The sequence below is a fragment of the Salvelinus alpinus genome, chromosome 2 (assembly GCF_045679555.1).
Source record: "Salvelinus alpinus chromosome 2, SLU_Salpinus.1, whole genome shotgun sequence".
NCBI lineage: Eukaryota > Metazoa > Chordata > Actinopteri > Salmoniformes > Salmonidae > Salvelinus > Salvelinus alpinus.
The window spans coordinates 87,838,110-87,862,047 of NC_092087.1; the positions used below are offsets into that span (position 1 = coordinate 87,838,110).

The following is a 23,938-nucleotide window of genomic DNA, read 5'->3' on the forward strand; positions in this document are numbered from 1 at the left end:
ACTCAGTACTGGTACCCCTGCACATTGACTCAGTACTCGTACCCCTGCACATTGACTCGGCACTGAAACTCCTTGGATATCGCCTCACTGTTGTTTTTATTGTGTTACTATTTCCTTTTCATTTAGCAAATATTTGGTTGACTTTAACTCTGCATGGTTGGGAATGAGTTCGTAAGTCAGCATTTCACTGTAAAGTCTTCACTTGTTGTATTCGGCGCATGTGACCAATAAAATCAGATTTGAATTGATTTGACAAGAGACAGACAGATACAGTAGGTCTCTATATAGCGTGTTAATCATTTGAACAGGTACTGCCACCTAGTGGATAAAATAGGTTACAACAGCTAAACCGACTTGAATAGGCCTACTACTCTGACCTCAAATCAAATCAAATTCTATTTTTAACACGTGCCGTATACAACTGGTGTAAACTTTACCGTGAAATACTTGCTTACAAGCCTTTCCCAACTATGCATATTAAAAACATTTAAAAATAAAATTATAATAGAATAGCAACACAAGACAAATAAAATACACAAGAATGGAGCGATATACAGGGAGCACCAATACCTCCCTCCCTGGCTCCTCCCTTCTCTCACGTGGTGGACCAATTAAAACACCTGATGTGCTTCATCTAAGCGGGTAAGGAAGTCAGTTTTATTTGATTTATTCAACTTTTATTGAACCAGGGAGACACACTGAGAGCTAGGTCTCATTCACAAGCCTGGGAACAACAGTCACATCAGCACACACACAGTTATATACACAATATACACAAACAATATACACATTAGCCATTATGATCAAATAAAACAAACACATTCATCACTATAAAAATCCTTAAACAATTTCCTAAATTGACCCAGAGACACAAAATGATCCAAACGAGGTCCTGAAATTCTACATTTCAACAGAGATGTTAAGTATGTTGGCAGCTTGTGGAGTAGGGCTTTAAAAACAAAAAGACAGTAATGAAGTGATCTACGTGTCTTTAAAAGGGGTCCCAGACAACTTGGTAAAGGATGCAGTGATGAGTATTAAAGCTGTCAGATGTAATAAATGAAGGGCGCTGTGATAAAGACAATCAGGGGATTTTAGAGTAGAATCAGTTGTACTTCAGGAGATGGTATCACCATAGTCAAGAACAGGTAGAAACGTTGATTCTACAATTAGCTTCCTGCTAGCCAGTGAAAAACAAGCTCTGTTTCCATATAGGAAACCCACTTTACACTGTTAAAATCACATCATTTTTAATCATGTAGTTTGCTAATAAAACAAAACTGTCCATAGCCTGCATGTGCTTTCTCACATGCTCACCAATTTCACTTGTTTTATTTGTTGTTGTTGTTTATATAGCACAGTCCTAGCCGACCTCAAACCAGCTATTTGCTCTCGTGTCTAAGGGGTATTTTTCACCCATTAGTTTGACTGATATGATCTAGGTGTGGATCAGCACATTAGACAGGTCGTCATTGTTATCATATTCCAGCCATGACTGGCTACAGCTTACATTTGTTTAGATATAAACATTAGGATCCATAGGCATAGGCTCCATAGGGTTCAAACCGGCTCCTTAAATTACCATAGACTCCAGAGTCCAAACTGTCTCCTTAAATTACCATAGACTCCATAGGGTCCAAACTGATTCCTTAAGTTACCATAGACTCCAGAGTCCAAACTGACTCCTTAAATTACCATAGACTCCATAGGGTCCAAACTGCCTCCTTAAATTACCATAGACTACATAGGGTTCAAACCAGCTCCTTAAATTACCATAGACTCCAGAGTCCAAACTGCCTCCTTAAGTTACCATAGACTCTATAGGGAACAAACTGCCTCCTTAAGTTACCATAGACTCTATAGGGTCTAAACTGTCTCTTTAAGTTACCATAGACTCTATAGGGTCTAAACTGTCTCTTTAAGTTACCATAGACTCTATAGGGTCTAAACTGTCTCTTTAAGTTACCATAGACTCTATAGGGTCTAAACTGTCTCTTTAAGTTACCATAGACTCTATAGGGTCTAAACTGTCTCTTTAAGTTACCATAGACTCTATAGGGTCTAAACTGTCTCTTTAAGTTACCATAGACTCTATAGGGTCTATACTGTCTCTTTAAGTTACCATAGACTCTATAGGGTCCAAACTGCCTCCTTAAGTTACCATAGACTCTATAGGGTTCAAACCGGCTCCTTAAGTTACCATAGACTCCATAGGGTCCAAACTGTCTCTTTAAGTTACCATAGACTCTATAGGGTCCAAACTGTCTCCGTAAGTTACCATAGACTCCATAGGGTCCAAACTGCCTCCTTAAATTACCATAGACTCTATAGGGTTCAAACCGGCTCCTTAAGTTACCATAGACTCTGTAGGGTCCAAACTGTCTCTTTAAGTTACCATAGACTCTATAGGGTCCAAACTGTCTCCTTAAGTTACCATAGACTCTATAGGGTCCAAACTGTCTCTTTAAGTTACCATAGACTCCATAGGGTCTAAACTGTATCTTCTTAAGTTACCATAGACTCTATAGGGTCTAAACTGTCTCTTTAAGTTACCATAGACTCCATAGGGTCCAAACTGTATCTTCTTAAGTTACCATAGACTCTATAGGGTCTACACTGTCTCTTTAAGTTACCATAGACTCTATAGGGTCTAAACTGTCTCTTTAAGTTACCATAGACTCCATAGGGTCCAAACTGCCTACTTAAGTTACCATAGACTCTACAGGGTCCAAACTGTCTCCTTAAGTTACCATAGACTCTATAGGGTTCAAACTGCCTCCTTAAGTTACCATAGACTCTATAGGGTCCAAACTGTCTCCTTAAATTACCATAGACTCTATAGGGTCCAAACTGCCTCCTTAAGTTACCATAGACTCTATAGGGTCTAAACTGCCTCCTTAAGTTACCATAGACTATATAGGGTTCAAACTGTCTCCTTGAGTTACCATAGACTCTATAGGGTCCAAACTGCCTCCTTAAATTACCATAGACTCTATAGGGTCCAAACTGCCTCCTTAAGTTACCATAGACTCTATGGGGTCTAAACTGTCTCCTTAAGTTACCATAGACTATATAGGGTCCAAACTGTCTCCTTAAGTTACCATAGACTCCATAGGGTCCAAACTGTCTCTTTAAGTTACCATAGACTCTATAGGGTCCAAACTGCCTCCTTAAGTTATCAGAGCTTTAAACTTAAGATCCCTTCCCGTGTCTTACTTCAACAGAGTGCGTTCAAGATAAGTCTTACATCAACATAATGTACTCAAGATATCAAGTGAAAAGTACAATTCCTGTGATTAGGAGTCGGGTCGTAGAATGTGTCTGACTCTGACCAGCTCCCTCCTCAGTAATACCATCGATGCGTCCTCAGCTCTCAATACTTTCCAATCTGCTTCAACTCCTAGAGACCTCCCATCCTGACTTTCTGACATTTTAATTGTCTTTGTTTACTTGTATGGGAGGTGTACTGTAATTCAGCTTTTCAGCTGCCAAGTAGAGCCTACATGTAACAATAATAATTAACCAGTACTGTTACTACTAACTTGACCCACCTCATCCACTAGGTGGTGGTTTTGACTGAGCCAATAGAGGTAACACTGAAGATACGTTTAACTGTTTCCTCTTTTATCTGTGGTAATAGTGTCTCGATGTTATTGTAATATTCATGTATCCACTCTCAAATACCCATATATTATATGGTCATTCACTTCTATTGGTTTTCTAATTATTGCTAAATATTGTCAGATAAAAATGCACATGAAGATTTCGTAACCTTTCAGTCAGGTAAGTCATTGAGAAAGTGAGGCCAGTTTCAAAACTTCATTTTTAAGCTTTATTAGTAAACCCAACACTCCCAAGTATCACAAAAGTTATATGTATAAGCAGCGGTGGGAAAAGTACTTAATTCTCATATTTGAGTAAAAGTTGAAATATCTTAATAGAAAATGATTCAAGTAAAAGTGAAAGTCACCCAGTAAAATACTACTTGAGTAAAAGTCTAAAAGTATTTAGTTTTAAATATACTTCAGTATCAAAAGTAAATGTAATTGATAAAATATACTTAAGTATCAAAAGTAAAAATATAAATAATTTCAAATTCCTTATATTAAGCAAACCAGGCGGCACCATTTTCTTGTAAACTCAGTCATCGTTTCCAAACGAATCATGTGTTTAATGAGTCCGCCAGAACAGAAGCAGTAGGAGGACCAGGGATGTTCTCTTGATAAGTGTGTGAATTGATCCATTTTCCTGTCCTGCTAAGCATTCAAAATGTAACAAGTATTTTTGGTTGTCAGGTAAAATGTATGGAGTAGAAAGTACATTATTTTCTTTAAGAACGTAGTGAAGTAAAAGTAGTCAAAAATATAAATAGTTAAGTACAGACACACCAAAAACCTACTTAAGTAGTACTTTAAAGTATTTTTACTTATGTACTTTACACCACTGGGTGTAAGGTCAGATAGCTCAAGTTTAAAGGAAAAAACAAGTGAAACGGAATTGTGTCATTTTGACCAAAAGGCATCCATCCTATACAGAGGCTGCTCTCCAAATGGTTACAAATGGCATCCTATTCCCTATGTAGTGCACTACTTTAGACCAGGGCACATATGGCTCTGGTCAAAACTAGTGCACTATATAGGTGATAGGGTGCCATATTGGCCCCGGACAAAAGTAGTGCACTACATAGGGAATAGGGTGCCATTTGCGACACATCCAGAGTGTTGCTGCAGTAAAGGATTTAGTTGGTACTGTAACAACAATGTAAAAAGCCTCAGTGATACACAGAAACACACATACACAGATGTAGGATCTTAAATTGATCACTCTTTTGTTGCTGAGAATTTACCTGCACCACAGGAAATGCAGATGAGCTTTGTGATGTACATAACTTCACTGAAAGCCCCGCCCTAAAACACAAGATTATATTAACAGTATTGTACTTTTCATGTAGCCTACTTTTGTACAGCTAATAGCCTAACCACCGATCCAGCAATATTACGGACAAAACGTTTAAATCCTGTTACTACAGGATTATTTTGCTGTGACAATATAGGTCAAATTACAATCCTACATCTGTAGCCTACACACACACATACCAATATGAAACTTCAATGTACAGCAAACTACAGCGGAGGCTAGCATTATATCAGAATGATAAGTAAAGCATGTTTACAGTAATAGCAAACACAACATTCTTAAAGCTGAAATCCGCACCAGGGGAAACAGCGCCACTGTTCAACCCAGCATATTTGTTAATGTTATTGTTATTGTTTTTGTTGAGGAGTATCAACAAAACAATTTTGCAGTACATACTCTGCTGTTATATTGTATGTACAATGACGTACAATGGTGTCCAAGGAGAAAAGAACTGTGTACATTGTTGTTGTAATATCGCAAAAGGATGAGGCAGTTTCACAATGACGGATTCCAGGGATAAAGGGATACTGCAAGATCCTGGTATTTACAATATAATTTATATTTCTCTGCGTGCAGTATGAAGGTGTCACGACTTCCGCCGAAGTTGGTGCCTCTCCTTGTTCGGGCGGCGTTCGGCGCTCGTCGTCACCGGCTTTCTAGCTTCCACCGATCCATGTTTCTGTTTTCCATTTGTTATGTCTTGAGTGTACACACCTGGTTCCCATTTAGTTATTATTATTTCCCTATTTAACCCTCTGGTTCCCATTATGTTTTGTGTGTGTTTGTTCCTGGTTTGTTGTTAGTCTTTTGTGTTAAGGTTAATGATCCCTGCGTGGCTTTATTTTTCCAGAGTAAAGTTCGTTATTTTACTCAGTTCTGTGTCCTGCGCCTGACTCCGTTCTCACCTCTGCACAACTAACACCTGACAGAAGGAAGTTAGCGGTGCTTTCGCGAGCCAATGCTAACTAGCGTTAGCGCAATGACAGGAAGTCTACAGGTACGGTAGCATTGAAGGCTAGTTTACACAGTTGTACATTAAAAAAACTGGTTCCAACTTCTTGTTTTGTTCAAAACAATTCAAGACAATTTGTGAGAAACAAACTACTTCATAAAAAATATATCTTGGATCCTATAGCATATATGTAGGAACTTGTTTTAAAGTGTTACTGTAACAATAATATAAACTCTTGATAGTCTTTAGAAAAGCAGCAGGCACTCCTTACACATAAGATATAGACACCATCATCAAACATGCAGTCAGAGACACAATAAGAATTAGGTTAGCATCCTAAATGGAACCCTATTCCCTATATGGTACACTTATTTCGACCGGGGTCCATATAGGGAATAGGGTGCCATTTGGGACTCATATTTACACTATGCAGAACTGTAATGTAGTCACTGAGAAATCACTGGGATGGGTGACTTGTTGGCACCAATTCCCTCCCTGTTGAACAAAATACACCACAGTTTGAGTTTTTACATTTGTGCATTTTGGTTGTTAGCATTGATTGACTAAGAAGCAGTTATTAACATATTATTCATTTATATTGTTGGTCTTAAAGTGACAGCAGCACAATCATGGGGGATAGATACTGTAGAGGCAGAGAGTAACAGACTGAACAATAAACTATACTATCTGTCTATAGAGATCGGCAGGTAGCCTAGCGGTTAGCGTATCTCACAGTATCCCTTGCCGAAAGCCGACAAGATGTGCCCTTGAGCAAGGCACTTAACCCTAATTTGCTCCAGGGGTGCTGTACTACTATGGCTGACCCTGTAAAACAACACATTACTGCACCTATCCGGTGTATTTGACAATAAAACATCTTATACTCACCATCACCACCAGTGGTCTTCCTCCTGTTGTAGTAGAGGAGACCAGCTGCAGCGAAGACCAGCCCCAGCACCAGCCCAGATGCCCCGATGGCTATCTTACTCCTCTCAGACCCTGGCAGAGACATGTCTGGGATGAAACGTAGTGAGATGAATGTAGTTATAGTTACAGTTGTTTGAAAAACAATACACATCATTAATAACCCAACTTATCAGAGCTCTTTGCTCCCTTATTTCAACCTTTCCTTACTTCATTGCTTCCTTACTTCCTTGCTTCCTTATTCCCTTCCCCAAACCATTTCCAGTAACACTCAGTTTGTTCCCTGACTTCCTTGTCCCCTTTTTCCTAGTTCCCTTGCTTCCTTGTTCCTTTACTTCCTTGTCCCCTTACTTCCTTACCCCAGTGGAGGATCTTTGGTTCAGTGAAGCTGGCATGCTCCACCATGCAGGAGATCTTCTCTCCAGGTGTGGGAGTGTACTCCAGGTAGGAGTGGATCTGATAGTGCCAGTCGCCATTGGATAGCTCCTCAGAGGAAGTCATGTTTGAGGTCACTTCCTGTCCGTCCTTCCACCAGGTCACCCTGATCTGTTTGGGGTAGAACTTGTAGGCGCTGCACGTCAACATGGAGGGGTGTCTGTCACTGTGGGGCGTCATGGACCTCAGATGGACGGAGGGCTCAACTGAGAGGGGAAAATAATAAAATAGTATTCTTTTGTTTTCTACTGCTTGGTGTTTTCAATGGACAGGTATGTACATGTCCACTAAGGTTGTACATCTATATACGGGTCAGTTCCCTTTCTAGCTTGGGTGTCAATGTGTTCCACCTATAAGCTTTAGTAAGTGTACTTTTAGACAGAGTCAATTGAGGTGGCTTGTGTTGTGTCAGACTGATACCCAAGCTAGTTCTCTTTCACTTCCTCAAAACAACCTCGGCAAGATTCCACCCTGGGATGGTGCGAGTTAGATAAGAACTGCACAGACAGGTTTCTTTCTGGAAGTTCCCTGACTTGTCAAACCCAAACGTAACTCATGTAATAATCAACAAAATGGTGCTTAAAAATAATATTATAAAATTATGATGTGAAATCAATTTTTCCTGAAATATCTTATGCAAATGTGTTTTATTTTCACCACCGTTCTCCATAGAACTGCTTACCATTGTTGTTTATTCCAGCTTCGTAGGCGAGGGCACCATAATGTTTGCAGAAGAAATGAAGTGGAGTTTGAAACGATGCCAGGACCACGGGATCTGCTTTAAATTGCTCGGCGATATGTATCCCAAAGGGTGTGTAACCAGTAAATCTATTGAGAGTGCTGTTGTATTCCATAACCTTCACCATGTCTGAAATAGCTCTCCAGACGTACTCCACATCGTGTGGATCTTCCCCTCTGTAATAACAAAGGTCGAGGAAGGTCATAAAGTGTCCATCTGGTGAGAAAAAACATGAATGCATGTAAACCTTTATACTCTGCCACATAATAGATATACGTTATTATACAATAATATGCAGTTCTCTTTTATTTGGCTATAAATAATTACTCTTAATATACAGTATATATTTTTACTATCTCTTTAAAGGGGCAATCTGCAGTTGCTACATCGATTTATTTAGACTTAAATTATATATACCCATGGATTCTTGGAGAATATAACCTATAAATGCCTCACGAGCTCAGTTCAATGGTCGTACCCCATCAGAACCAAAAACATGAGCTTGTTTTACTACAATGTAAACTTTGTAAATGTAAACAAGCACTGTGCTCGTGGGTTGCATGTGCGAGTACCGGCTGACTGTACAGAGATTGTGACAGCCGGTTAAATGGCGTCCCTTGAGAGGGCAAGAACAAGATGTATGTCAGGAGAAGTGCAGTATTATCATAAGGAGACGTATACTTGGAATAGGGAGGAGGAATGGAGGGCAACAACAGAGGCAGAGGAGGTCTAAGAGAGAGGAAGAGGGTGAGCTTGAGTTGGTTGAAGATGGCGGAAAAAAGGGAGATGGTTTGTTAAAGAATGGTAGAAAGTGTAAACAGAGTGAGCTGTAAGCCGGATCGAAGACAGGAGGAGAAATGGAAGTGAATGAGGGTGAAGTATAGGAGGTGGTAGGTGTGGTGAAGTATAGGAGATGGTAGGTGTGGTGAAGTATAGGAGATGGTAGGTGTGGTGAAGTATAGGAGATGGTAGGTGTGGTGAAGTATAGGAGGTGGTAGGTGTGGTGAAGTATAGGAGGTGGTAGGTGTGGTGAAGTATAGGAGATGGTAGGTGTGGTGAAGTATAGGAGGTGGTAGGTGTGGTGAAGTATAGGAGATGGTAGGTGTGGTGATGTATAGGAGGTGGTAGGTGTGGTGAAGTATAGGAGATGGTAGGTGTGGTGAAGTATAGGAGATGGTAGGTGTGGTGAAGTATAGGAGATGGTAGGTGTGGTGAAGTATAGGAGGTGGTAGGTGTGGTGAAGTATAGGAGGTGGTAGGTGTGGTGAAGTTCTCAGAGCCCCCGGCTTGCAACGAGGGTCAGGATAAAGATGCGTCTGTGACAATAGGAGTGAAGTTGCCTTTTGGCTGATCCATGTGTGGTTTCAGGGTGAAAAACAGAGTTTGGTGCTGTGGAATCGGTGAAGGTAATCAGAAGGGGTCTTGTGATAATTGTTTGTGTTTCTGCTGGTCAGAGGGAGCGGGAACTCCGCGTTAAATGAATGGGGACAAGAGAGGTGAATTGTTTTGCTCTCAAGGAACGGGTGCCATTGAGTGGAGTGACTACAGGGGTAGCGGTAAATGTGAAAGTTGAACCAACTGAAGGGGAAGATTCCCGGTATTTGTGATGCTCGTCGTTTGGTGCGACGCAGACAGGGGGGCGTGAGTGGGGAAACAGAAGAGTTGTTGTCTGTCCTTTTGAGTTTTGATGTTGAGTCTTTGCCCGAAAAAATGATGTTAGGATATACAGTACCAGACAATGTTTGGACACACCTACTCATTCAAGGGTTTTTCTTTATTTTCATGTGCGAAGATGATGGGTGATTGTTGATGGCTGACAGGCAGTACAATGAACAGAAATCAATCTCATTTGCCAACAAAAATAACAGCTAACGACCGTGCAAAACAATTTCCAAATGTTTTTGGAAACAAGAAAAAGTCGACAATAAACAGTACCTTCGAATCACCAAAGCATATGAGAATGTCAGAACAGTTCCCACCAGCGGCAGATCACCAGAACTGAAGTGGTAGCAGGGAAGACAGTGGCAAGCGCTGGAAGAATCAAGGTGAGTGGTGTTTTACTCAACTTTTACTCCGCTAACCTTGGCTTTAGTAGGGTGGTCGACACTCTGCTCTCCCCAGTCTAACCTTGGCTTTAGTAGGGTGGTCGACACTCTGCTCTCCCCAGTCTAACCTTGGCTTTAGTAGGGTGGTCGACACTCTGCTCTCCCCAGTCTAACCTTGGCTTTAGTAGGGTGGTCGACACTCTGCTCTCCCCAGTCTAACCTTGGATTTAGTAGGGTGGTCGGCCCTCTGCTCTCCCCAGTCTAACCTTGTCTTTAGTAGGGTGGTCGGCCCTCTGCTCTCCCCAGTCTAACCTTGGCTTTAGTAGGGTGGTCGACACTCTGCTCTCCCCAGTCTAACCTTGGCTTTAGTAGGGTGGTCGACACTCTGCTCTCCCCAGTCTAACCTTGGCTTTAGTAGGGTGGTCGACACTCTGCTCTCCCCAGTCTAACCTGGGCTGTAGTATGGTGGTCGACACTCTGCTCTCCCCAGTCTAACCTTGGCTTTAGTAGGGTGGTCGGCCCTCTGCTCTCCCCAGTCTAACCTTGGCTTTAGTAGGGTGGTCGACACTCTGCTCTCCCCAGTCTAACCTTGGCTTAGTATAGTGGTCGACACTCTGCTCTCCCCAGTCTAACCTTGGCTTTAGTAGGGTGGTCGACACTCTGCTCTCCCCAGTCTAACCTTGGCTTTAGTAGGGTGGTCGACACTCTGCTCTCCCCAGTCTAACCTTGGCTTTAGTAGGGTGGTCGACACTCTGCTCTCCCCAGTCTAACCTTGGCTTAGTAGGGTGGTCGACACTCTGCTCTCCCCCAGTCTAACCTGGGCTTTAGTAGGGTGGTCGACACTCTGCTCTCCCCAGTCTAACCTTGGCTTTAGTAGGGTGGTCGACACTCTGCTCTCCCCAGTCTAACCTTGGTTTTAGTAGGGTGGTCGGCCCTCTGCTCTCCCCAGTCTAACCTTGGCTTTAGTATGGTGGTCGACACTCTGCTCTCCCCAGTCTAACCTTGGCTTTAGTAGGGTGGTCGACACTCTGCTCTCCCCAGTCTAACCTTGGCTTTAGTATGGTGGTCGACACTCTGCTCTCCCCAGTCTAACCTTGACTTTAGTAGGGTGGTCGACACTCTGCTCTCCCCAGTCTAACCTTGGCTTTAGTAGGGTGGTCGACACTCTGCTCTCCCCAGTCTAACCTTGGCTTTAGCCATTACAAGGCCCAACTTGCCAGATTGATTAAAGAAGCCCCCCCAATTCATTCACCAGACCCGTTGAATCTCTTACCAGTGGAGAGGCTACACAGGCAGCCTGCGTAACTACGTTCACACAGTGTGGACCACAGTCACAATACATATCCAGCGGGTTGTTCTCTCCTTCAAATGGCTTGCACCCCCTGCAATCGTCCAGCCATGTTTGCGGCACCGTCATAGGTTTGTCCTGGAAGTTGGGACAGAGGAAGGCCTAGACGCATCATCACATCACATGCCATCTTGGCTATATTTGCCCTGTCGTTGATGACCCAGGAATTCTGGAGGCCGTCTCTGGAGGCTCCGGGCTGGAGGCCGTCTCTGGAGGCTCCGGGCTGGAGGCCGTCTCTGGAGGCTCCGGGCTGGAGGCCGTCTCTGGAGGCTCCGGGCTGGAGGCCGTCTCTGGAGGCGCCGGGCTGGAGGCCGTCTCTGGAGGCTCCGGGCTGGAGGCCGTCTCTGGAGGCTCCGGGCTGGAGGCCGTCTCTGGAGGCTCCGGGCTGGAGGCCGTCTCTGGAGGCGCCGGGCTGGAGGCCGTCTCTGGAGGCTCCGGGCTGGAGGCCGTCTCTGGAGGCTCCGGGCTGGAGGCCGTCTCTGGAGGCGCCGGGCTGGAGGCCGTCTCTGGAGGCGCCGGGCTGGAGGCCGTCTCTTGAGGCTCCGGGCTGGAGGCCGTCTCTGGAGGCGCCGGGCTGGAGGCCGTCTCTGGAGGCGCCGGGCTGGAGGCCGTCTCTGGAGGCGCCGGGCTGGAGGCCGTCTCTGGAGGCTCCGGGCTGGGCTTAGGCACAGGACTCACCAGGCTGGGGAGACACACAGGAGGCCTCTTCCTTGGCCGAGGCACCGGATACACTGGGCCGTGGAGGCGCACTGGCGGTCTCGAGCGCAGAGCTGGCCCCACCCGTTCTGGCTGGATGCCCACTTCCACCCGGCAAATGCGGGACGCTGGCACCGAGCACACTGGCCTTTGAATGCTCGGCCGAGACACAGTGCGCATCACCCCATAGCACGGGGCCTGACCAGTCACATGCTCGCCACGGTAAGCACGGGGAGTTGGCTCAGGTCTCCAACCTGACTCTGCCACACTCCCCGTGTGCCCCCACCCAAAAAAATTTAGTGGCTGCCTCTCGGGCTTCCTTGCCAGCCGTGTTCCAGTGTAATCCTTGGCCCCTTTCCTAGCTGCCTCCGCCTTCCTGGCTGCCTCCACCTGTTCCCATGGGAGGCGATCCCTTCCAGCCAGGATCTCCTCCCATGTGTAGGATCCCTTGCCGTCCAGGATGTCCTCCCATGTCCAGTCCTCTCTTCCACGCTGCTTGGTCCTTTGGTGGTGGGTAGTTCTGTCACGGCCGTCAAAGAGAGGAGACCAAGGTGCAGCGTGGGATGCGTACATACTTCTTTATTTAAAGAACGAACACTAAACAAACTAACAAAACAACTAACGAACCGTGAAGCTATACAAACATGAGTGCTGACAGGCAACTACACATAGACAACTACCCACAAATACAGGTGGGAAAAGGTAACCTAAGTATGGTTCTCAATCAGAGACAACGATAGACAGCTGCCTCTGATTGAGAACCATACCAGACCAAACACATAGAAATAGAAAACACAGGGAAAAAAACATAGAATGCCCACCCCAACTCACGCCCTTACCAAACCAAAATAGAGACATAAAAAGCTCTCTACGGTCAGGGCGTGACACCACCAGATTCAAAATGGTGTTTTGCATTTGGGGACTGGTGAAATCAAAGTGACCTTTCAGCCAAGGGGTCAGCTCTGCATCGCCCTCTGCCTTGTTCAGCTCTGCATCGCCCTCTGCCTTGTTCAGCTCTGCATCGCCCTCTGCCTTGTTCAGCTCTGCATCACCCTCTGCCTTGTTCAGCTCTGCATCACCCTCTGCCTTGTTCAGCTCTGCATCGCCCTCTGCCTTGTACAGCTCTGCATCGCCCTTTGCCTTGTTCAGCTCTGCATCGCCCTCTGCCTTGTTCAGCTCTGCATCGCCCTCTGCCTTGTTCAGCTCTGCATCGCCCTCTGCCTTGTTCAGCTCTGCATCGCCCTCGGCCTTGTTCAGCTCTGCATCGCCCTCTGCCTTGTTCAGCTCTGCATCGCCCTCTGCCTTGTTCAGCTCTGCATCGCCCTCGGCCTTGTTCAGCTCTGCATCGCCCTCGGCCTTGTTCAGCTCTGCATCGCCCTCGGCCTTGTTCAGCTCTGCATCGCCCTCGGCCTTGTTCAGCTCTGCATCGCCCTCTGCCTTGTTCAGCTCTGCATCGCCCTCTGCCTTGTTCAGCTCTGCATCGCCCTCTGCCTTGTTCAGCTCTGCATCGCCCTCGGCCTTGTTCAGCTCTGCATCGCCCTCTGCCTTGTTCAGCTCTGCATCGCCCTCTGCCTTGTTCAGCTCTGCATCGCCCTCTGCCTTGTTCAGCTCTGCATCGCCCTCTGCCTTGTTCAGCTCTGCATCGCCCTCTGCCTTGTTCAGCTCTGCATCGCCCTCGGCCTTGTTCAGCTCTGCATCGCCCTCTGCCTTGTTCAGCTCTGCATCGCCCTCTGCCTTGTTCAGCTCTGCATCGCCCTCTGCCTTGTACTTTAGACACTGGCTGAAATTCCCACTCTCCTTATCAACGCCTCAAAAAGCCTGACCTTGCAGCGCCAAGAACTTCACACCCCCAACAATCTTCATAAGATTTCTCCTCGCGTGTTGCTGCTGTCTTTAAAGCTCACGTGAAAGTTGCACATGAACAGGCTTTGGCTCCTGAATCCAAGTCATCACAGCTCATTTGTGACACTGGCTGTCTTTATGCGCACTACATTTCTCCAGTGCCTTCTTCCAATTTTGAAAGCCAGTCTGGACAAAAGCTGAATCTGCTTTTGTCGCAAGCTTAGACTTTTGTGTTGCAAAGTATTTATCACAATAGAAACAGAGGACCCCCTTTAAGGAGGGGCTGTAATGGAGCCAAGGATGATCTTTAAACCCTTTCTCCTGAAAGTAGAGTGTCCTATTTGATAGGGTTTGTAACTCTGTGTTGTTGTTTGTGTCGCACTGCTTTGCTTTATCTTGGCCAGGTCGCAGTTGTAAATGAGAACTTGTTCTCAACTGGCCTACTTGATTAAATACAGGTGAAATAAAAAAAAATATATATATATATTTAAAATAAATAGTTTTCAACAGGAGAGATTTGTATAAACTTTACTGTCTGTCTCTCCGACATTTGCAACATTGTTTCAATATTCAAATTAGATCTCCAACTGTCCGATAGTAATGATCCTGTAGGGCTCGGGAGTAGGGACGAGAGAGAGGCAGGCAGCGTTTCTCAGCCAGTTGAAAACACGAATCAGCTGGCAACATTTTTATGGATATATACAAAGAAATGTAAATTGAAAAAAAGTACAACGAAACGAAGTGCAGCTGGTTTTCAGTCTTTCCATCTTCAGTTCGAAGTTATTGTGTTAGCTGTGTTGTTGGCTAGCTCCTCTGAACATTTAGGATTAACGACTGGGTCGCGTCTATAGATACAGAACACAAAGATAATGAAAGTATGTCGATCATTATTTGAATATGTTGGTAACCCGTTTTATATAAGTGATAATGCCATCGAAGCCTCGGGCATTATCCCTTAATTTGGGCACCACTATGGCGCGCCGATAAGAGGGCATTTTGAGAACATTCTTAACAATGGCATGACGCGACCGGGTGACGGAACAGCAGATTATCCCTTTAAATCTGGTAGCAACAGAGTTGTTCATACTGCAACTAACTTCATCTAAACCAACAACAACTTTCACATTTAAAGAGCAGGATTCATTGACAGTCTTTCAGCAGGGTAATTCATTGACAGTCTTTCAGCAATATAAATAATCTCAGAGTCTTATAAAAAATGTTTGTTTTTGTGCAGATACTGTGCAAAATGGTATAGTTTACTAACCAATTTTTAAGATTTCTACTTACCAGTTGGAGTGAAGAATGAAAACATAACCACAACCAACAAATATGACTGCAAGCAAGCCCTCATAATTATAGAATGTTGAAAGGACGGAACTATGACCTACTCATTGCAGTAGTTATGAGAGCCAATATTTTTTCAGAGAAGAGTTCTGTCATCTGTTTCTGGCTGGTATGAACTTTTCATTTATTTATATGAACTTTTCAAGCTCTGCAGCTCTTGACTTCAAAAACGTTTTAAAACACGAATTTGATGTAAATGTGGAGTATAATGTTTAAGTCAATAGGTCTAAAAATTAACTAAATCAAACATTTTATTTTGGGAGGGGGGAATATTAAGCGACCCCCCCCATTTAATACAATAACATCTGATCATTTGTGTTGACAATCATAGTTTAGATTTTTTTTTCTCATTGAAAACATGCTGTTTGTTACAAAAGCATTCCCATAACTTGATTAGAAAAAGGTTTTCTCAATGTCCTCACTGTATCAAAATAATCTTGACTCAGAAATAATGATACCATAAGGATGATACACACAACCATAAACAAATAATATCACTAACAAAAACATTTGAAATAACCTTTATTCCACATCCACACATTACATGTATGAGGACTCGGATAATAATATGTTGCCGCTTGCAAATGTTTTTTCTGATGAGTTAAACATGTTGATGCAGTAAGCAAGTTAATATACAGTGCATTCGGGAAAATGTATGTCGGACTTTTTCCAGATTTTGTTACATTACAAAAATAAAAAACAGATACCTTATTTACATTAGTATTCAGACCCTTTGCTATGAGACTCGAAATTGAGCTCAGGTGCATCCTGTTTCCATTGATCATCCTTGAGATGTTTCAACAACTTGACTGGAGTCCAGTTGGCCATCGAAGCCTCGGGCAGGGTAATTAATTGACAGTCTTTCAGCAGGGTAATTCATTGACAGTCTTTCAGCAGGGTAATTCATTGACAGTCTTTCAGCAGGGTAATTCATTGACAGTCTTTCAGCAATATAAATAATCTCAGTCTTATTTTTAAAAAAATAGTTTTTGTGCCGATACTGTGAAAAATGGTAAATTCAATTGATTGGACATGATTTGGTAGGTCCCACAGTTGACAGTGCATGTCAGAGCAAAAACCAAGCCATGAGGTCAAGGGAACTGTCTGTAAAGTTCCGAGACAGGATTGTGTCGAGGCACAGCTCTGGCGATGGGTACCAAAACATTGTGGCCTCCATCATTCCTAAATGGAAGAAGTTTCGAACCACCAAGACTCTTTCTATAGCTGGCAGCCTGGCCAAACTGAGCAATCGGGGGAGAAGGGCCTTGGTCAGGGAGGTGACCAATAACCCAATGGTCATTGACAGAGCTCCAGAGTTCCTCTGTGGAGATGGGAGAACCTTCCAGAAGGACAACTATCTCTGCAGCACTCCACCAATCAGGCCTTTATGGTAGTGTGGCCAGACGGAAGCCACTCCTCAGTAAATGGCACATGACAGCCCGCTTGGAGTTTCGCAAAGGCACCTAAAGGAGACTCAGACCATGAGAAACAAGATTCTCTGGTCTGATGAAACCAAGATTGAGCTTTTTGTCCTCAGGATCTCAGACTGGGGCAAAGGTTCACCTTCCAACAGGACAACGACCCTAAGCACACAGCCAAGACAGTGGCTTCGGGACATGTCTCTAAATGTCCTTGAGTGGCCCAGCCAGAGCCCGGACTTGAACCCGATCAAACATCTCTGGAGAGACCTGAAAATAGCTCTGCAGCGACGCTCCCCATCCAACCTGACAGAGCTTGAGAGGATCTGCAGAGAAGAATGGGAGAAACTCCCAAATACAGGTGTGCCAAGCTTGTAGCGTCACACCCAAGAAGACTTGAGGCTGTAATCGGTGCTTCAACAAAGTACTGAGTAAAGGGTCTGAATACTTATGTAAATAAGAAAGAAAAATCTTTCTTTAACCTGTCTCCTCCCCTTCATCTACAGTGATTGAAGTGGATTTAACAAGAGACGTCAATAAGGGATCATAGCTTTCACCTGGATTCACCTGGTCAGTCTATGTCATGGAAAGAGCAGGTGTTCATAATGTTTTCTTCACTGTGTATAGTAGAGCATAAATAATTTTAAATTAATGAATAAGACCCAAAGTAGAATTTCAAACAGACATACAGTACCAGTCAAAAGTTTGGACAGTTTGGACCAGTTTGGACCAGTCAAAAGTTTTCTACATTGTATAATAATAGTGAAGACATCAAAACTATGAAATAACACACATGGAATCGTATAGTAACCAAAAAATTGTTTAACAAATGAAAATATATTTTATATTTGAGATTCTTCAAAGTAACCACCCTTTTCCTTGACAGGTTTGCACGCTCTTGGCATTCTCTCAACCAGCTTCTTGAGCTAGTCACCTATAATTTGTGGAATTTCATTCCTTAATGCGTTTGAGCCAATCACTTGTGTTGTGACAAGGTAGGGTTGGTATACAGAAGATAGCCCTATTTGGTAAAATACCAAGTCCATATTATGGCAAGAAGAGCTAAAATAAGCAAAGAGAGACGACAGTCCATCATTACTTTAAGACATGAAGGTCAGTCAATACGCAAAATTTCAAGAACTTTGAAAGTTAAGTGCAGTCGCAAAAAACATCAAGTGCTATGATGAAACTGGCTCTCATGAGGACAACAACAGGAAAGGAAGACCCAGAGTTACCTCTGCTAAAGAGGGTGAGTTCATTAGAGTTACCAGCCCCAGAAATTGCAGCCCAAATAAATGCTTCACAGAGTTCAAGTAACAGACACATCTCAATGTCAATTGTTCAGAAGAGACTGCGTGAATCAGGCCTTCACGGTCAAATTGCTGCAAAGAAACCACTACTAAAAGACAATAAGAAGAAGAGACTTGCTAGAGCCAAGAAACACGAACAATGGACATTAGACCGGTAGAAATTCGTCCTTTGGTCCAATGAGTACAAATTTGAGATTTTTGGTTTCAACCGCTGTGTCTTTGTGAGACGCAGAGTAGGTGAACAGATGATCTCTGCATGTGTGGTCCACATCGTGAAGCATGGAGGAGGAGCTGTGATGGTGCTTTGCTGGTGACACTGTCAGTGATTTATTTAGAATTCAAGGCACACTTAACCAGCGTGGCAACCACAGCATTCTGCAGCAATACCCCATCCCATTTGGTTTGCGCTTAGTGGGACTATCATTTGTTTATGAACAGGACAATGACCCAACACACCTCCAGGCTGTGTAAGGACTATTTGACCAAGGATAGTGATGGAGTGCTGCATCAGATGACCTGGCCTCCACAATCACCTGACCTCAACCCAATTGAGATGATTTAGGATGAGTTGGACCACAGAGTGTAGGAAAAGAAGCCAACAAGTACTCAGCATATGTGGGAACTCCTTCAAGACTGTTCGAAAAGCATTCCAGATGATGCTGGTTGAGAGAATGCCAAGAGTGTGCAAAGCTGTCATCAGGGCAAAGGGTGGCTACTTTGAAGAATCTAAATATATTTTTATTTAACACTTTCTTTGGTTACTACATGATTCCATATGTGTTATTTCATAGTTTTGATGTCTTCACTATTATTCTACAATGTAGAAAATAGTACAAAAATAAAATGATTGAATTAGGCATGTCCAAACTTTTGACTGATACTGTATAGTGTATGTAGCCTAAGAAATTAGGTTCATGAAATCGATTACTTGCTAGTAACAGCTGACATGTGTAGTTAACTAGTGATTATCTGACGATTGATTGTTTTTTATAAGATAAGTTTAACGCTAGCTAGCAACTTACCTTGGCTCCTTGCTGCCACAAGATCCTTTAGACGCTGCACTCGCGCAAAAGGTGGTCAGCCTGCAACGCAGTTTCCTCATGGATTGCAATGTAATCGGCCATAATCGGCGTCCAAAAAGGCAGATTACCGATTGCTATGAAAACTTGAATTTGGCCCTAATTAATCGGCCATGACGATTAATCTGTCGACCTCTAGTACGTACGTTCATGTCGGGTTAGGTTCCTTGTTCCTTGTCAATCATTGGCTTATTGGTGAAATCAGCAGTCAGACAATATCTTATTTAAGTAAATCAATCAAACCTTTATTAATGCAATTGCAGACAGAAGTTGACAATGGAAACACAGCATGTGTGTTTCAGAGTAGGTTCCCACCTAAGGGCACAGCTGATATTATACATGTGATCATATCCTAGTTGTATGATCACCTACGTCAATGTATGTATGCAGCAATAAGCTGAGGTTACCTTAGAAAGTAACCTAGTACAGTAGCTTCTCTGAATTAATTAGCATTGTCCACTGTCACACAAGATCAAAATGTCAAAACCAGACAGTGGTTACTTCTCTTTATCTAGTGTCGGTCTGACTCAGGCCTAGCCTGCAAGCACACTCTTGCAACAGCCAGGGCTTAACCACAAAGACTAATATAGATGCTTGTGCAACATATAGTGGCAGAGTTTTAGACACACAGCAACAGTATCTATTATAAGGCCTGCAGCAAAACATATGAATATTAAGGTCCCCTTAATCAATAATGGGGAGGGTCTTTGGGACTACCCCCTACAGTCACTGTGGGGATGACGTCATCGATGCACTTATTGATGAAGCCAATGACTGATGTGGTGTACTCCTCATTGCCATCGGAGGAATCCCGGGAACATATTCCAGTCTGTGCTAGCAAAACAGTCCTGTAGCTTAGGATCTGTTTGCTCGGAGCAATTTTTTATTGATCACACCCACTCATTCAATGTTTTTTCCTTATTTTTACTATTTTCTACATTGTAGAATAATAGTGAAGACATCAAAACTATGAGAACACATGGAATCATGCAGTTAACAAAGTGTTAAACAAATCAAAAAATACTATATATTTTAGATTCTTCAAAGTAGCCACCCTTTGTCTTTCGTTACTACATGATTCCATATGTGTTATTTCATAGTTTTGATGTCTTCACTATTATTCTAGGCTACAGCATTAACGGTCAGGGAGTTGTAAAGGAGACGCACATATTTCCCTACTCTTGACAAACTAGGCCTACAACATATGCTAATGTACCTTTCTGGACTGTCGAGAATAGACACAAACGGATCTAAAAAATTACAGGCTGATGGCCTAATATCTAGCCAATATTTAGCTTCCTACTTCGGCTACACATCACTGGCCTCTCTTCCAGCTGTTCCCATGTTCAACAGACTAAAGGCTGTGCCTCTACGCAATAGGCCATTCCTCCTCTCCTGAAATTCCAGGAAAAGCTATAGGCTACAAAATCTATAGGACATTTATTTTTATAGTAGGTCTAATAGCCTATTCGTGTGATCACTTTTGGCATGTTATGATAAGATTGTTGCTCTGATGCATTGTAAATAGTTGCACAGGACAGACCGAGATGAGCACATTGAAAAATAATGTTGTAAAGATGCGCAGGCTAAACAGAGTTTTTCGTTGAATTGCTACATTTAAATACAAGTTACTATATTATTTTTCATTTGGCCTACATGTACAGTGCAATCGGAAAGTATTCAGATGCCTTGACTTTTTCCACATTTTGTTAGGTTACAGCCTTATTCTAAAATGGATTAAATAAAAAATTAGATCGTTATTTTTGTTCTCATCAATCTACACACAATACGCCATAATGACAAAGCAAAAGCAGGTTTTCAGAAATTTTTGCAAATGTATAAAAAAAATAAACAAATATCACATTTACATAAATAATCAGACCCTTTACTCAATACTTTGTTGAATCACCGTTGGCAGCGATTACAGACTCAAGTCTTCTTGAGCTACAAATTTGGCACACCTGTATTTGGGGAGATTTTCCCCATTCTTCTCTGCAGATCCTCTCAAGCTCTGTCAGGTTGGATGGGGAGCGTTGCTGCACAGCTATTTTCAGGTCTCTCCAAAGATGTTAGATCGGGTTCAAGTCCGGGCTCATAGAGATTATACTGTGTATTATCACCCAGAGATTATACTGTTTATTATCACCCAGAGACATATAGGAGATTATACTGTATATTATCACCCAGAGACATATAGGAAATTATGCTGTGTATTATCACCCAGAGATGTATAGGAGATTATACTGTGTATTATCACCCAGAGACACATAGAGATTATACTGTGTATTATCACCCAGCGACAGAGACATATAGGAAATTATGCTGTGTATTATCACCCAGAGACATATAGGAGATTATGCTGTGTATTATCACCCAGAGACATATAGGAGATTATACTGTGTATTATCACCCAGAGACATATAGGAGATTATACAGTGTATTATCACCCAGAGACATATAGGAAATTATGCTGTGTATTATCACCCAGAGACATATAGGAAATTATGCTGTGTATTATCACCCAGAGACATATAGGAGATTATGCTGTGTATTACCACCCAGAGACATATAGGAGATTATACTGTGTATTATCACCCAGCGACATAGACATATAGGATATTATGCTGTGTATTATCACCCAGAGACATATAGGAGATTATACTGCGTATTATCATCCAGCAACATATACATATAGGAGATTATACTGTGTATTATCACCCAGAGACATATAGGAGATTATACTGTGTATTATCACCCAGAGGCACAGAGATTATACAGTCTATTATCACCCAGCGACATATAGGAAATTATGCTGTGTATTATCACCCAGAGACATAGAGAGTATACTGGGTATCATCATTGACATTGGGTTCCTTTGACGAGGAAGAATGTTCCGGTAGCGACTCCCAGCAGCCCCAGAGTCAGACCCAGTCCACAGAAAACAGCAGGACCAACACTGGGACGGGGGGGCACCTCGAACTCTGTGGGAAGATATTTCTCTCTTTAAACATGTTTTACTACAAAGATTTCAGTCAAATGTAAATGTAACACTATGTTACATAAATATTTAATCACCCCATGTCCTGGTTAGAGGTTCATCTAGGGCCGTGTGATCCACAATACAGGTGTAGATGTCTCCCTCTTGTGGTTCAAAGGTCAGAGTGGAGAAATGGTAGAAAGTGTAATCACTGTTGGTTGCATATTGACCCGCTTTAACCCCCTTGGGGACGTTCTCATCATTCTTGGTCCATTTGACTTGGACAGGCGGAGGAAAGAAATGATTGACGAAGCAGACGAGAGAGTTGTTTATTCCCAGGTTCACTTCTTCCTTGGCATACAATTTGATCTCAGGAGGAACTGTGGTTGAAAAATACAATACTATTAAGGGTTCTAACTAACTAGCTATCTCCAAAAGTGGTCATTAGCTATGACTGCATGTTGGCTTGGCAGTCCTTTCAGACCAGCAGCTAGCCGCAAGATTCATTTGACCAGGTTCTCTTTTAGTGATTGTATTGACCATCCACCACAACATACCTGAGGGTCTTACTAGCAAGAGGTGGATGGCATTTAGTTTCAAGTAGTCAAATCTGACAAGTCTTTTCCATACATTTTCATCATTAAAATATTTTTGTTGTAAAAATGTGTCAGAATACATTTCGAAATGATTTTGAAATACTCCCAAAGTCCCAAATGTTTAAACTCTGCCCACCTCGTACCAGGCAAGCTAAAGCCATTTCAACTAGAATTTGCCAGGTCTAGAAAAAAATATAAACAAAAATACTGTACCTTTAGCTTCTGGGGTTTCAAGGCTGAGTACTTTAATGGAATTGTTAAGACCTGCTCTTTGCCTCTCTGCAACTCTGACGCAAATAGGACAATCTATATAATTTGCCCATTCTGGGCGCGTTACCACGTCTTCTTTGTTGTTTAAATATACATGGAGATATTCATTACCGTCTACTACAACGGTCATGTTAAATTCCTCCGTTTCAGAACGTGCGTTTATGACGTTGAATACATGTTGCGCTGTGGAGGAAGAGGGTAGAAGTCATCAACATGAATTCTGTTACAACCAACCATACTATCATTGTAATGCAACAAATAAAGAACATTTTATATTTTTGCTTGGAAGTTGTTTTTCTTATAATAAATCTTAAAACAACAAAAATAGTTTTATCAAAACATGTTCTACACACAAGTATTTCAATTACACACCGTAATGGTGAAGTTTTTATGACATGTATTGTGTTGCACTACATTATAAATAGCTGAGGAACGTGCAACTCTGCAAGATAACAGTTGAACATTCCTCAGTTACTGTACATTGTAAGGAACCATGTGTAATCTCAGGTTAGTGCCTCGTGGTTTGCCTGTCAATCTGTTCTTACCTTGTCCTTGTGTAGAACTCACACTGAAAAGCAGAATCATAAACACAAGAGCCATCATCATACCATCAATTCACGATGACTGCTGTGTTTGAGTGTTCAATCTAAAAGGGAAATACAACTAAATCATAACTTCCTCCTCACTCCTCTAGCTTCTCTCATATGTTGCACCAATTAAAAATCTGTATGCTGTTTCTAGGCAGACAAGTTTGTGTCAAAATTGTTTTCCACCCAGGTTTTGACTGTGGTCAAAAACCTATTTGGAATTAGAGTCAACATATTCAACATACAGTCATTATTATTTGCCCCAAAAATATATACTGTGAATACAATGAGTGTACAAAACATTAAGAACACCTGCTCTTTCCATGAAATAGACTGATCAGGTGAATCCAGGTGAAAGATATGATCCCTTATTGATGTCCCCAATTGATGTTAAATCCACTTCAATCAGTGTAGATGAAGGGGAGGAGACAGGTTAAAGAAGGATTTCTAAGTTTTGAGA

The 23,938-nt window shown here is 42.7% G+C and overlaps 2 protein-coding genes across 2 annotated transcripts; both read right to left on the reverse strand.

The window, feature by feature from the left end:
* Window positions 1–3,818: 3,818 nt before the first annotated feature.
* Window positions 3,819–15,288, reverse strand: LOC139568081 (rano class II histocompatibility antigen, A beta chain-like). The gene is made up of 5 exons (XM_071389777.1): window positions 15,185–15,288; window positions 7,911–8,183; window positions 7,153–7,434; window positions 6,758–6,883; window positions 3,819–6,364 (listed from the first exon to the last, which is right to left on the reverse strand). The coding sequence occupies exons 1-5, from the start codon at window positions 15,246–15,248 to the stop codon at window positions 6,327–6,329; spliced, it is 783 nt and encodes a 260-aa protein (XP_071245878.1). The 5' UTR covers window positions 15,249–15,288; the 3' UTR covers window positions 3,819–6,326.
* A 6,030-nt stretch (window positions 15,289–21,318) lies between these two features.
* LOC139568019 (rano class II histocompatibility antigen, B alpha chain-like) lies at window positions 21,319–23,589 on the reverse strand. Its single transcript, XM_071389687.1, has 4 exons — window positions 23,437–23,589; window positions 22,835–23,074; window positions 22,124–22,405; window positions 21,319–22,029 (listed from the first exon to the last, which is right to left on the reverse strand). The coding sequence occupies exons 1-4, from the start codon at window positions 23,495–23,497 to the stop codon at window positions 21,905–21,907; spliced, it is 708 nt and encodes a 235-aa protein (XP_071245788.1). The 5' UTR covers window positions 23,498–23,589; the 3' UTR covers window positions 21,319–21,904.
* Between the last annotated feature and the right edge of the window lie 349 nt (window positions 23,590–23,938).